The sequence below is a fragment of the Acanthisitta chloris genome, unplaced genomic scaffold (genome assembly GCF_000695815.1).
Source record: "Acanthisitta chloris isolate BGI_N310 unplaced genomic scaffold, ASM69581v1 scaffold16165, whole genome shotgun sequence".
In the NCBI taxonomy this organism is placed as follows: domain Eukaryota; kingdom Metazoa; phylum Chordata; class Aves; order Passeriformes; family Acanthisittidae; genus Acanthisitta; species Acanthisitta chloris.
Window position 1 is genome coordinate 4,372 of NW_008673310.1, and position 11,778 is coordinate 16,149.

The 11,778-nt window shown below is 47.3% G+C and overlaps 1 protein-coding gene across 1 annotated transcript; it reads left to right on the plus strand.

Moving 5' to 3' along the window:
- Positions 1-612: 612 nt before the first annotated feature.
- SPPL2B (signal peptide peptidase like 2B) lies at positions 613-10,952 on the plus strand (the record flags this gene model as incomplete). Its single annotated transcript, XM_009074910.1, has 14 exons — positions 613-765; positions 1,798-1,980; positions 2,683-2,772; positions 3,329-3,468; positions 4,262-4,404; positions 5,528-5,624; positions 5,755-5,871; positions 6,213-6,294; positions 6,977-7,051; positions 7,169-7,231; positions 7,592-7,691; positions 8,511-8,588; positions 9,690-9,918; positions 10,824-10,952. Coding segments are annotated over 13 exons (1,503 nt in total), but the record flags the coding sequence as incomplete, so codon positions are not given.
- Positions 10,953-11,778: the final 826 nt, after the last annotated feature.

Below are 11,778 nucleotides of genomic sequence, written 5' to 3' on the forward strand. Positions count from 1 at the left end.
CAGGACTTTTCTGCTGCCTCCAGTCATCCTTAGTTAGCATCAGCTCCTACCTGGGGAAACAGCTGTCTAGGATGGATTTGTAAGAGTGTAGCTGCATAATTACCAAATCATCGGTGTGTTTAGCTGAGGAGTGTTAAAGTAGATGTTGACAGATTGGTCTGTCACAACTTCCTGGTTAATTAATAGCAGTGATGAGTGATGGGGGGGAGTTGCACATGCTTCCACTGCTACTTTGTCTTTTTGATTTCTGATTGCCTGGGGGAAACATCTCCTAGGACTTGGTGTACAAGGAGACAGCTGCCTCAGCTCCACAAAAATACTTCATTTTGCAGGTTCTCTGTGTAATCTTGTGGGTGGTTTTGGTCCAGCTGTTTGGGGGAAGGTGAGAGAGATCTCTAGTGCTCACCAAACTGTGTCAGTGTGTGCAGGGAAGGGAAGGAGGGCAGGAGGCACTTCAAAGCTCATCTTTGGAGTATGATGGAAGTAATAACAAATTCCACTGTGCTCCTGGCACAGATACGGAAACTTTGTGGCATCTTTTGTTTCTCTTTTTAGAAATACAAAGTCAACAGCAAGGCAGACCCAGCACTTCTACTGGTTTGTGTGACCTAGAGTTCTTGTAGTGAAATCTTGTTGCCTTTCCAGGTACACTGCGAGTATGGGATGGTCCATGTCCTGTCGGAGAAGGGGAGCAGCAAAGGCAAAGATTACTGCATCCTCTTCAACTCCCAGTGGGCCCATCTGCCCCATGACCTGGGGAAAGCTGTGAGTACCTAAGCTTACCTAACACTTGGACAGCCAGGAAATATGTGCAGGGCTGTTTTGCTGTTCCTGATGCAGGAGCCAGGCTGGAAACAGCAGTTTGCTGGGTATGGTTGGACTTACTGCCAGCCTGACCCTTACCTTGCCCTCCTGAAACAGTGGAGTCTGTGCTACAGCTGTTTGGGACTGTGTTGTGTATCTGTGCATTTTTGACACAAAACATTCCAGAGGGCAATTTTTCCAGTTAGAACTTTACCCTGACATTTCTCAGACCTAGAGCTCCCCTCCAACCAGAGCTGGGACCTGCTCCTGTTGGCACAGCTCAGCTGTTCAGGAGACAACTGCAGTTTCAGGTGACCTGTAAATAGAACAGGGCAAAGCTGCTGGTGTTTGTTTAGGTTTTGCAAGGAACAGTTTGTGCCAGTGTTGTTTCTAAACCACTTCAAGTCTTTGGTGTTCAAACACACCAGCGTAGATGTTTTTTTGGATCTGAGAAGGGCCAAAACTGAGCAACTGGGGCAGCCCTGCCACAGCTCTGCACTGCAGACAGGGAGAGAAGCAGCTTAGAATCAGTACCCAAGTGCTTAGGGCACAAAATCTCAGCTCACGTGGTTTCGGTGTGGAGGTTTATTTTTACTGCCTGTGCTTTTGTGCTTCCCCCAGCCTGTGCTTGGGCTCCTAGCTGTGCATACCCTGCACCATCCCAGCCTGCCTCGCTGCCTCCCCTGCAGGGCTGACAGTGGCTGTGCTCCTCCCACAGCCTGGCTGTGTGCATCGGGGCAGCAGTGCTGCTGGAGGCAGCAGATGCAGCTGCAGGTCACAGCCAGTTTTACCACCAGCACAGCTCTGTTCAGGAGGTGAAGCCAGGCAGGACCCACACAACACAGGGCAGCACTGCCCCAGCTTTCCTGCTGCTCTGCAATACTCTCATTCCATTCCTTGAAAGGTTTAAATTTAGGAACTCTGTGGTTTCTGCTCTTGGCTTTTATCATTTGCTGTTCTCTATATGTGTTTAACTAATGTATTGCTTCTCAGTCCCTCTTGCAGCTGCAGGATCAGACAGCAAGTGTTTTGTGTTCTCCCTCTGATGTGCCTGACGGGGGATTTAATAATCAGATCCCCATGGTGATGAGAGGAAACTGCACCTTCTATGAGAAAGTGAGGCTGGCTCAGATCAATGGAGCTCGTGGGCTGCTCATTGTCAGCAGAGAGAGACTGGTGAGCCTCTTTTCCTCTGTCTCTGCTGCTCAGCTGATGTTAGATGTTGTCTTGTCTTTGCTGTGCATTGCTGGTGTCTGATGCTCCTCTCCGAAATAAATTGTGTGTGTGCACTGCATGGTGATGTGTGGAAGTCACACCTGGAGGAAGGATGAATGAAACAACAAAAGTCACTCATCTTAGCAGGAAGAATCTGCAGAGAGCTCATGTGACATTCAGGTTCAGGGCTCAGAATTCCCCTTTTTCCATGTGAAACACTGGAGCCAAAGGAGGAGTTTCTTGGCTCTGTCATACTTCAGTGAGATCTAGAGCACAAGGAATCCAGTGCTGTAAATTCAACTGGAGCATCACCAGCATTTGACCTGTGAATTTAGTAGTTTGGAAAGTAAAATGGGTAGCTTTGAGTCCTGGTCAATATTCTGTCAGTTATAAAGCCACGACCCTGATGTGCAGAAGGTACTACTGGAAGTTTGGTTGCTGCATTTTGCCTTTCCAGTCTCCTTATCTATATAAACCATGACAATATAACAACTTCTGTGTACTGGGAACAGCCATGCAATTTGACTCTGAGATTTGCTGTCATTACCTTCCCTTCTAGAATATTTTTCAAATTACCAGAAACAGAACTTGCCATTTTTAACCCTTTGGGAGAAGAATTGGCAGAAATAAATATATTCTTACCTACTCTGAACTGTCTTTCAGGTTCCTCCTGGGGGTAACAGGAGTCAGTATGAAGAGATTGATATTCCTGTGGCTCTGCTCAGCTATGCTGATATGTTGGATATTGGCAAGGTGAGGTCTCTGCTCGTGGCTTGGCTGGGTGGACTCTTCCAGGGGTGAAGAAGTGGCTGATGGCCCAGGGAGCTGTGGTGAATCCACATCCAGCTGGGGCTGTCACTAGTGATGTCTCAGTGCTGGGGCAGGTCCTGTTTAACATCTGTGTTGATGATCTGGACCTGGGGATTGAGCACCCTCAGTGAATCTGCAAGGTCTCTCTTCCAACCTTGATGGTTCTGTGATAAAAAAAATGAGAGTATTTAGCATCTCAGGTAAATGAGTCACTGCTCAGCAGCATTTGAAGTCCACCTGAAGAGATGTAGGGAGCTGTGCTCATGGAGATTGCACTAGTGTGTTTGAAAAAACCCTGTGGGGATTTCTCTCTCATCTTTGGAATAAAACCAAACTGGAGCCTGGTGCTGGAGATAGATGTCACTGATAGCAGAGCCAATAGATTGCCCTGAAGTGCAATACAAGTCGATCCTGAGGCTGCTGAGTGAACACTACAGGAGTGAACCTTTGCTGAAGTAGCTTTTGGCATGTTCTTCCTCACTTGTACTTCCCTCCACAGAGCTTTGGCAGCTCAGTGAAAGGAGCAATGTATGCACCCAACGAGCCTGTGCTGGACTACAACATGGTCATCATCTTTGTCATGGCTGTGGGGACTGTGGCAATTGGAGGCTACTGGGCAGGAAGCAGAGATGTGAAAAAGTGAGTCCTCCTGCTTTTCTCACAGAACAGAGTGGCAGCTCTGCACTGAGGTTTGCCTGGTGACCACAGTGGGAAGAGCCCACGGGAGGTGGGAAAGGCTCTGGGTTTTGCCTTGGCTTTGGTCACTGTGGGAAATCCTTAGACTATAAACTGCTTGCAGAGTGGTTCAGTATTTTGTCATGCCAAAAGGCCAAACATTTGGAAAGCTCAGGAAGCAAATGATAAAGTAATAGGTTTCCTGGCTGAGCTTTTGCCAAAATTCACCATAGAAAGAATCAATTTTGCCTTTCTAGCAGAGTGCAAACAGAAGGGAGTAGATGGCTAAGGTGTACTGTGTTTTGTTAGGATTCTAATGCAATGTGGTGGTTCCTTTCTGCCAGGATGGGCTGGGGGAGGAGGTCCTTGTGCCACACTTGTCTCTAACAGTTACTTTATACTTATTTTCCTTACCCATTTCATACACATTTCCTAATTTCTAACACACTCTCTGCACACAACCTGACTTAAGGGTTTCCTCTGAAGTCAGCAAATCATTCCATGGTAATTTTCAGGATTCAGTGGAGTTTTTAGAGAGTGAAGGACAATACTGTAGATAACCCAATGCTGCAGTCAGTGGTTGATGCTTTGCATGGTGTCTGATATTCACACACCCACGGGGATTGTGTCCCACTGACCTGAGTAGGAGCCAGAACAGGGACTGGTGCTGCATCCCAGCCCCATGCAGTTCTGACTGCACCTCTGGGTGTTTTGCTGCAGGAGGAATGAGCTGACTGTGGCCTTGTTACCCTTTCAGGAGGTACATGAAGCACAAACGTGACGATGGGGCAGAGAAACACGACGACGAAACGGTGGATGTGACACCCATCATGATCTGTGTGTTTGTGGTGATGTGCTGCTCCATGCTGGTCCTTCTCTACTTCTTCTATGACCACCTAGGTACTCTCAAGGTTGTATTTGTGTTGGTTCATCCCCAGGATCACCAGGCTGCCAACCTTGAAAGGGCCTTTTTGCTGTGAAAACAGTAATGAAATGTCTCTTCTGTCATGTTTCTTCATCCCAATGTGATTTTAAGCCCTGTAGGAAAACCCACTGAGCAGATTTCTAGACCTACTTTTAGTCAGGTTGGATTAGGTGATTACAGAGCTTCTTTCAAGCATTAAAGCCTATTAAGTAGGTACAGACTTAGTATCTTCCACCCTTTTTTTCTTTGTTAAAGGTGTGGTGAAACCTGTTCATGTCCAGTGTTCAATTTGAAGTGAAGTTATGGGATCCAGGGTCAATTTTTTTTTTACCTTTAGAAATATGATAAAGTCATAGAGATTGTTCAGGGGTTGGAATGGAGCTTAGAGATCATCCAGCCCCAACCCCTGCCCTGGGCAGGGACACCTCCCACCAGAGCAGGTTGCTCAAGGCTTCAGCCAACCTGGAATGAAACACTGCCAGGGTTGGGGCAGCCACAGCCTCCCTGGGCAACCTGTGCCAGTGTCTCACCACCCTCACAGGGAAAACTTCTTCCTGATATCTAACCTAAATTTCCCTCTTTCCATTTCTCCCCATCACTCCTGATGATAAGATGATGATGATCCTAAGTTCCTATTGCTCACTTACCAAACTGTTTGCTAAAAAACCATGAGAGCCAAATGCACTGGAACTTCCACCCTCATATTTCTGAGGAAATTGTGGAAAATGCATCCCACCTGGATTAATTTTCACTGCTGAGTGGCTTTATGCTCCTGTGTCCTCATAATGAGGAGATAAACACTTTGCCATAAGTTGCCTTTTAGGCCTGTGGCTCTGGGGTGTTGGCACAGAGGTTTGATTTGTGGAAGGACTTGGTGCATGTTGTGCATCCAAGGGAAAGGAGCTGGAATGACCTATGCACAAAGCATAAATGTAATCAATAATCAGCTGAAGGCTGAATTTACCTTTCCCTGCTGAGATACAAACCTTACTGCTCATCAGGATTATTGCCTGCTCTTTATTCAACCAAGATATGAGAAAAAACATCTCTGGCCTTATCCTACTTGGACTTAGTCCTCTTTTTTTTTTTTTCCCTCAGTCTATGTTATCATAGGAATATTCTGCCTGGCTGCCTCGATTGGTCTTTACAGTTGTCTGTCTCCCTTTGTCAGAAGATTCCCTTTGGGAAAGTGCAGGTAGGTGGCAACTTCTCCATGTTTAGCAGGCAAATTTAAGTGCTAATGATGTGGGATGGACAAGGTGATTTCATACTTCAAAGGGAGTAACTGCACAGACAACTGGAGCTCTGCTGTGTTTCCGTTGCAGGATCCCAGACAACAACTTGCCTTATTTCCACAAACGTCCCCAGGTGAGGATGTTGCTCCTGGCTGTGTTTTGTGTCGCTGTCAGCATAGTCTGGGGAGTCTTCAGAAATGAAGATCAGTAAGTGTATATTTGAGTTCCTGTCATAAGAACATTCACGTGCTGTATCAGGGAGTTTTCAACCTGCCTCACTGCTCACTCAGCCTGTGCTTCACGGGGCTCTCTGTGAGCATCTCCTGGGACATTCCCAGTGCCAATCCTGCTGTTCTTCCCTCATCTCCCAGGCATGGCTTTGTCAGCCTGATCAGGCTGATCAAGCACAACTTCCCATTTGCAAAGCTGGGCTGACAACAGTGTTGATTTCCCATACTTTGAATAAAGGGGTTTTTTTGTGCCATAGTGAGGACAAGGCTTGCTTTGCCTTTCCTGCTGTTCACAACTGTTCCTCTCCTGTTTTCCAGGTGGGCCTGGGTCCTGCAAGATGCTTTAGGAATTGCTTTCTGCCTCTACATGCTGAAAACGATTCGCCTGCCTACATTTAAGGTAAGAAAGTTAAACAAAGAGAGGATGTTTGTGTGTGCAGCTTAGTAGAGGAGCCACTTCCAGCAGAGCTTGGAATGTGCTGCCATTCATATGGTAAAGAAGGAGGTAATGAGCATAGTGCAGACGAATAAGTGGAATGTGATTGTTTTGTAGAGTGTTGACTACTAGAGAATCACACAACACACACTGTGGGGTTGGGTTTTTGGGTTGGTTGGTTGGTTTTCAAGTCGTCACACAATTAACATATTATTCTGATGGTTTTTCCCAAATCTTTCCAAACTTTATCAGTATCTAAGACAAAAATCAGTGTGAGCCTTAGCAGCTCTTCAAACTCTGTGTCATCTTGACCTCCAAATTTGTGCAGACTGTCAGTATACAGGGGGAGACAGTTCCAAGCTGTGCCAAGTCTCCTCCAGTGCAGAGCTCTGCAGTTTGCTAGGAAACAAGGACTGCACCACTTCCAGGTTTCACCTGATTTTAGGGACTGAGAATTCCTTTCTTTCCTATGCTGCAGGCAAGACCCAGCTCCTCCATCTAGAGCATTTAGGCATGAAGAAAAACACATGGATGACTTGATTTAGTCTTTGCTAGCTCTTCCCTTGAACAGGCTACTAATCATCAATTCCTTGCAGTTTCCTGGTGCCAAGTGTGTGAACACCACGTGTCTTGTCTCTTCCTTCAGGGCTGCACCTTGCTCCTCCTGGTTCTCTTTGTGTATGATGTGTTCTTTGTCTTCATCACACCTTTTCTAACCAAGGTGAGTGAGATGCTGCTCCTGCCCACTGAGCACAGTGTGATGCTCCTCTGTGTACTCCTCAGTGATCCCAGAGCTGCTCAAAGTGCTGATTTACACTTTTCCCCCCTTTTCCTTCAGACTGGGGAGAGCATCATGGTGGAGGTGGCTGCAGGTCCATCTGATTCTGCCACGCACGAGAAGGTACTGTGTGTGGTCTGGGAATCTCACTAACCTCCAGCTCTTGCACTTCCCACTTCTCTAAACCTCAGAAACCACAAAGCAGAACTGGAGGTGGGACAGTCTGGAAATGAGCTCTCCTGAGTGCTTTTTCTGGAAAGCTGCACAGTCAGGGGGCAAAGCAAAACTGGTAGAGCTTCATCACAGCAGCTTTGGGCTCAAACACATCCTGCTAGGTGTCAGTAAAGTTGTGTGGAATATGTATGGTAATAAAAAGGAGATATTTGAGGCTGCAGTTTGAGTACAACAGGAAGAAGTCCTGGTAAGTAGTGTTGGCACTGAGAGAAAACAGCTTTTCATCAGCCATGTCTCTGTCATTCCAAGCTCCCAATGGTCCTGAAGGTTCCACGGCTGAACTCCTCCCCATTGGCCCTGTGTGACAGACCTTTCTCTCTCCTGGGATTTGGAGACATTTTAGTCCCAGGTATTGTGGTTTAGCATGTTAAGAGTTTTACTTGTTGCACTGTCATATTAGTTTATTCCTCTTGTACTTCTGCTTCGTGTGGGGAGTGTGGATAGACCACTATAAGCCTGATAAATCTCTTAGTAGAGCTTGGGGTTTTTTTCTGCACTCTTCATCTTTTCAGTAAGAAATTAGAGGGATATGAATCCTGTGGTTCAGTTACACAGGCAGTAATGTCAAGAAATGAGGAGAAATGGCAAGAATGTACTATAAAATATCTTCAGTAGTGTGGTGAGAGAGGAAGTTATTTGTCCCTTTGCACATGGTTTGAGGACACTCATGTGTGACCACTCAAACCTTCCTGACTCTGTTAGTCACACCACGTCCAGTGTTCCCACCACACCTTCCCACTCCTGACTGGGATGGAGCAGTATCTCTGGCACCACTGCAGGTGGAAACAGCTGTATTTGCTTGCATTTTGGGCAACATGACCTCTGTGATCCCCACTGAATCCTTCCTCCCCCCAGCACTGACCATAACATTCTACTGTCTTCTCCAGGAGCCTGAAGGGATGAACTTACTCTTACTCTCACTGTGGATACTGTAATTTGTGTTCATGATCTGTGTATTTGGAGATGTTCATGTTCCTGTCAGAGCACTTAGAGGGATTGTGTTGCATAGCTGAGCTCTAAGTTGTGCAGACTCCTGAATGATGCTGTGGTGGTACCAAAACAAAAGAAGTGTTGGGGGGGAAAAGCTTCCTAGCTGGTTTGATGGTGTTGTGTATCTTAGTGCCTGACTAAGCTGCAAACCTGTTGTAACTGTCCTTTCCTTTCCTAGGCCTCCTGGTTGCCTATTGCCACAGATTTGACATTCAGGTGCAGTCATCCAGAGTCTACTTTGTGGCCTGCACGATAGGTATGTGTCACCTCAGCATGAGACTCAGTGTTTTCCCTGAAAGGATGTCATCACTTCACATGGCAGAGTTTGGGGGTTTCATCCTTCTCCTCCTGTTGTTATTAACCATGTTCATTCCAGGCTGGATAAACCCTGGAGCAACCTGCTCTGGTGGGAGGTGTCCCTGCCCAGAGCAGGGGTTGGAGCTGAATGATCTCTGAGGTCCATCCCAACCCCTGAACATCCTATGATTCTGTGATTCTGTTTTGCTTCAGGAACTGATTGGATTGCACAGTATGAACTTTGCCAATGCCACTCCTTCCACAACATGTCCTTACCAACAGACTGTAGTATGTAGGTTTACCATGTGTAAATTCTCTCTTAAGAAGCCTGAAAAAGTTCTGGAGATGTTCGTTTTCATAGAATCATCGTAGAATCATAGAATTTAGGGGTTGGGATGGAGCTCAGAGATCATCCAGCCCCAACCCCTGCCCTGGGCAGGGACACCTCCCACCAGAGCAGGTTGCTCAAGGCTTTAGCCAACCTGGAATGAAACACTGCCAGGGTTGGGGCAGCCACAGCCTCCCTGGGCAACCTGTGCCAGTCTCACCACCCTCACAGGAAAAAACTTTTTTCTCACATCCAACTTAGACTTCCCCTCCTTCAGTTTGAACCCATTGCTCCTTGTCCTGCCCCTGCAGTTCCTAACACAGAGTCCCTCTCCAACTCCTTGTAGTCCCTTGCGATAGTGAAAAGTTGCTCTGAGGTCTCCACACAACCTTCTCTTCTCCAGGCTGAACAGCTCCAACTCCCTCAGCCTGTCCTCACAGTGGAGATGCTCCAATCCTCTTAGCAACTTTGTGGCCTCCTCTGGACTTGCTCCAACAGTTCCATGTCGTTCTCATGTTGAGGAGACCAGAACTGTGTGCAGTATCCCAGGTGGGGCCTCACCAGAGCAGAGTAGAGGGGGGAATCCCCTCTTTTCCCCTGCTGCCACACTCCTGTGGCTGCAGCCCAGGATTCCATTGGTTTTACATCTCACTTGAAGAAATCTCTAGCTAACTGTGCTTGAGCCAAGCCGTGTGTGAGTAACTGGGGTGTGCTGGGTTTGTTTTCTTGCAGCATATGGCATAGGCCTCCTTGTGACCTTTGTTGCCTTGGCACTGATGCAGATGGGCCAACCTGCTCTCCTCTACCTGGTGCCCTGCACCCTCCTCACCAGCTTCGCAGTGGCTCTGTGGAGAAGGGAACTTGGCATGTTCTGGACGGGCAGCGGCTTTGCGGTGAATACCAGTTTGATATGAGTGTCTTCAGGAAATGCTAATGTTAGAAAAACCTAACTAGAATTAAAGTTGAGTAAAACATTGCAGTCTTCTCACACCAACACTAAGGTTTTGGGTTGCTTGACTGTTTGCTTTTTTTTTAACCTCCTTTTTTTGCCTCGCTGAGGTTTTCTGGGATTTCTGGTGCTTCTGGCCTAAGTGGCTAGTGAGAAGTAAAGTAGAACTTGTCTGTCCTTGATTCTGCCTTAATTTTGCTTGTTTGGTCTCTGTTGAAAGTATCAGTAGCAGTAAAAGGTTACAACATTCTCTAAAACACTATGATTCGTCCTACTGTATAAAATACATCCTTAAAATATTTTCTCCATCTTTTGCCATAGCTTACTGTTTATGAAGGCAGAAATGTGGCTCAGTGCAGTAAATTATCACTCGTTTCACTGTGCTACAGGTGGAATTAATGTAGAAAGGAATTTCTATCATGGTGCATGATTTTAATGTTGAATAATCACTTGAAGGCCAAATCTATCAAGTTAGAGGTTCCTCCCAGTGAGTTTGGTTTTGTTATTCAGCTGTTTGTGATAACCTCCACGAGTTTTCCTCTAGAGAACTGAATTTAGCTGTCGGAGGAGTATCTGAGATCATCTGAACTGTGATGGCAAAGCTGCCAGTTGTTGTGCACTGACAGTACAGAACCACAGAGTGGCCAAGGACCAAGTGCAGTTTGGCTGCTGCACAGTCAGCAGAGTCTGAGGCTGGTGAGGAACAATCAGGCAGGATAAAAACACTTTTCTGCAAGGAAAAACTCCCCTGCTGTCCTATAAACCACAAAGACAGGATAGCTGTGTGCCTGTGGCCACTCCTGGAGAGAGATAACAGAGCTGAGGGACCTGTAATCCTCCCCTTGGATGACCATCCCTCCTGGTAACTGCACACAGGAGTCGGTTGCCATATTCTCACCGTGATCTTCCGTTTGCAGAAAGACCTACCTCAGCCTCCTGTGGTGATAGCTCCTGTCAACTGCCCGGAGCCTCCCAAAGACAGCAGTGGAGCAGCCTCTCAGCAAGACCCAGAGCAAATGACCAACCCCACTCTCCATGTGGAGGAGCCTCAGGGCCCCAGCTCGGCCGAGGAGGAGCTGCCTGACGCCGGCGCGGCCGCGGAGCAGCCGGAGGGCTCCGCCGCACCGAGCGAGGAACCAGCTGCTCACAACAAGGGAGACCTTGAAAGCAAATGCCTAAATGCAGAGCAAAAGCAGCTGGAATAATGATTTGCTGACTCCTTCCCTGCCATGGCAGACATTTCCATAGAAAACCGGTGTGTATTTAGGACTGGTCTAGTAGTGTTTGCGCTCGTCGAGGAACCTCACTGGGAGTCTGGTCATCAAATCCAAGGAGGAAGGTTGTGCCTCCAGCTCTGGGACAGCTCTGCACATCCAACACCCTCCCAAAACATGGTGCTCTGCAGAAGTTGTGGGGGTGGGCTGCAGCCATCCCCTCGTTAGTGGCTGCCTTTGACCCTCTGCTCCGTTTGCGTTTTACCAGGGTAGATTGGGAGTCCTGATCTGCTCAGTGCTCTGTGCTCGTGTGGCTGTTCTGCTGTTTGCCCTGGGTGTGGGTTGATGTGGACCAGAAGAGTCTGCCACAGTGCTTGATTGACAGAAACATGGGCTGGGTTTTAGCACTTTCCCTGTTGTCACCTTTTACTTTCCTTCTCCTGACTTGTCAAAGCCATTGACGTAAGGGAATGCTTCAGTCTAAAGTGACATTCAGGAGATGCAGAGGGTGGTGAGATGACCATTGCTCTGGAAGGATTTATCCTACCATGGTGCATTAAATGCATCTCTTAACTCTCTTGTCTTTGTTTTGACTTCTAGGTACCTACCTTGGCTACTAGTCTAGGTTAGGGCAGGATGAGTGGAGCTCCAGGAAGCT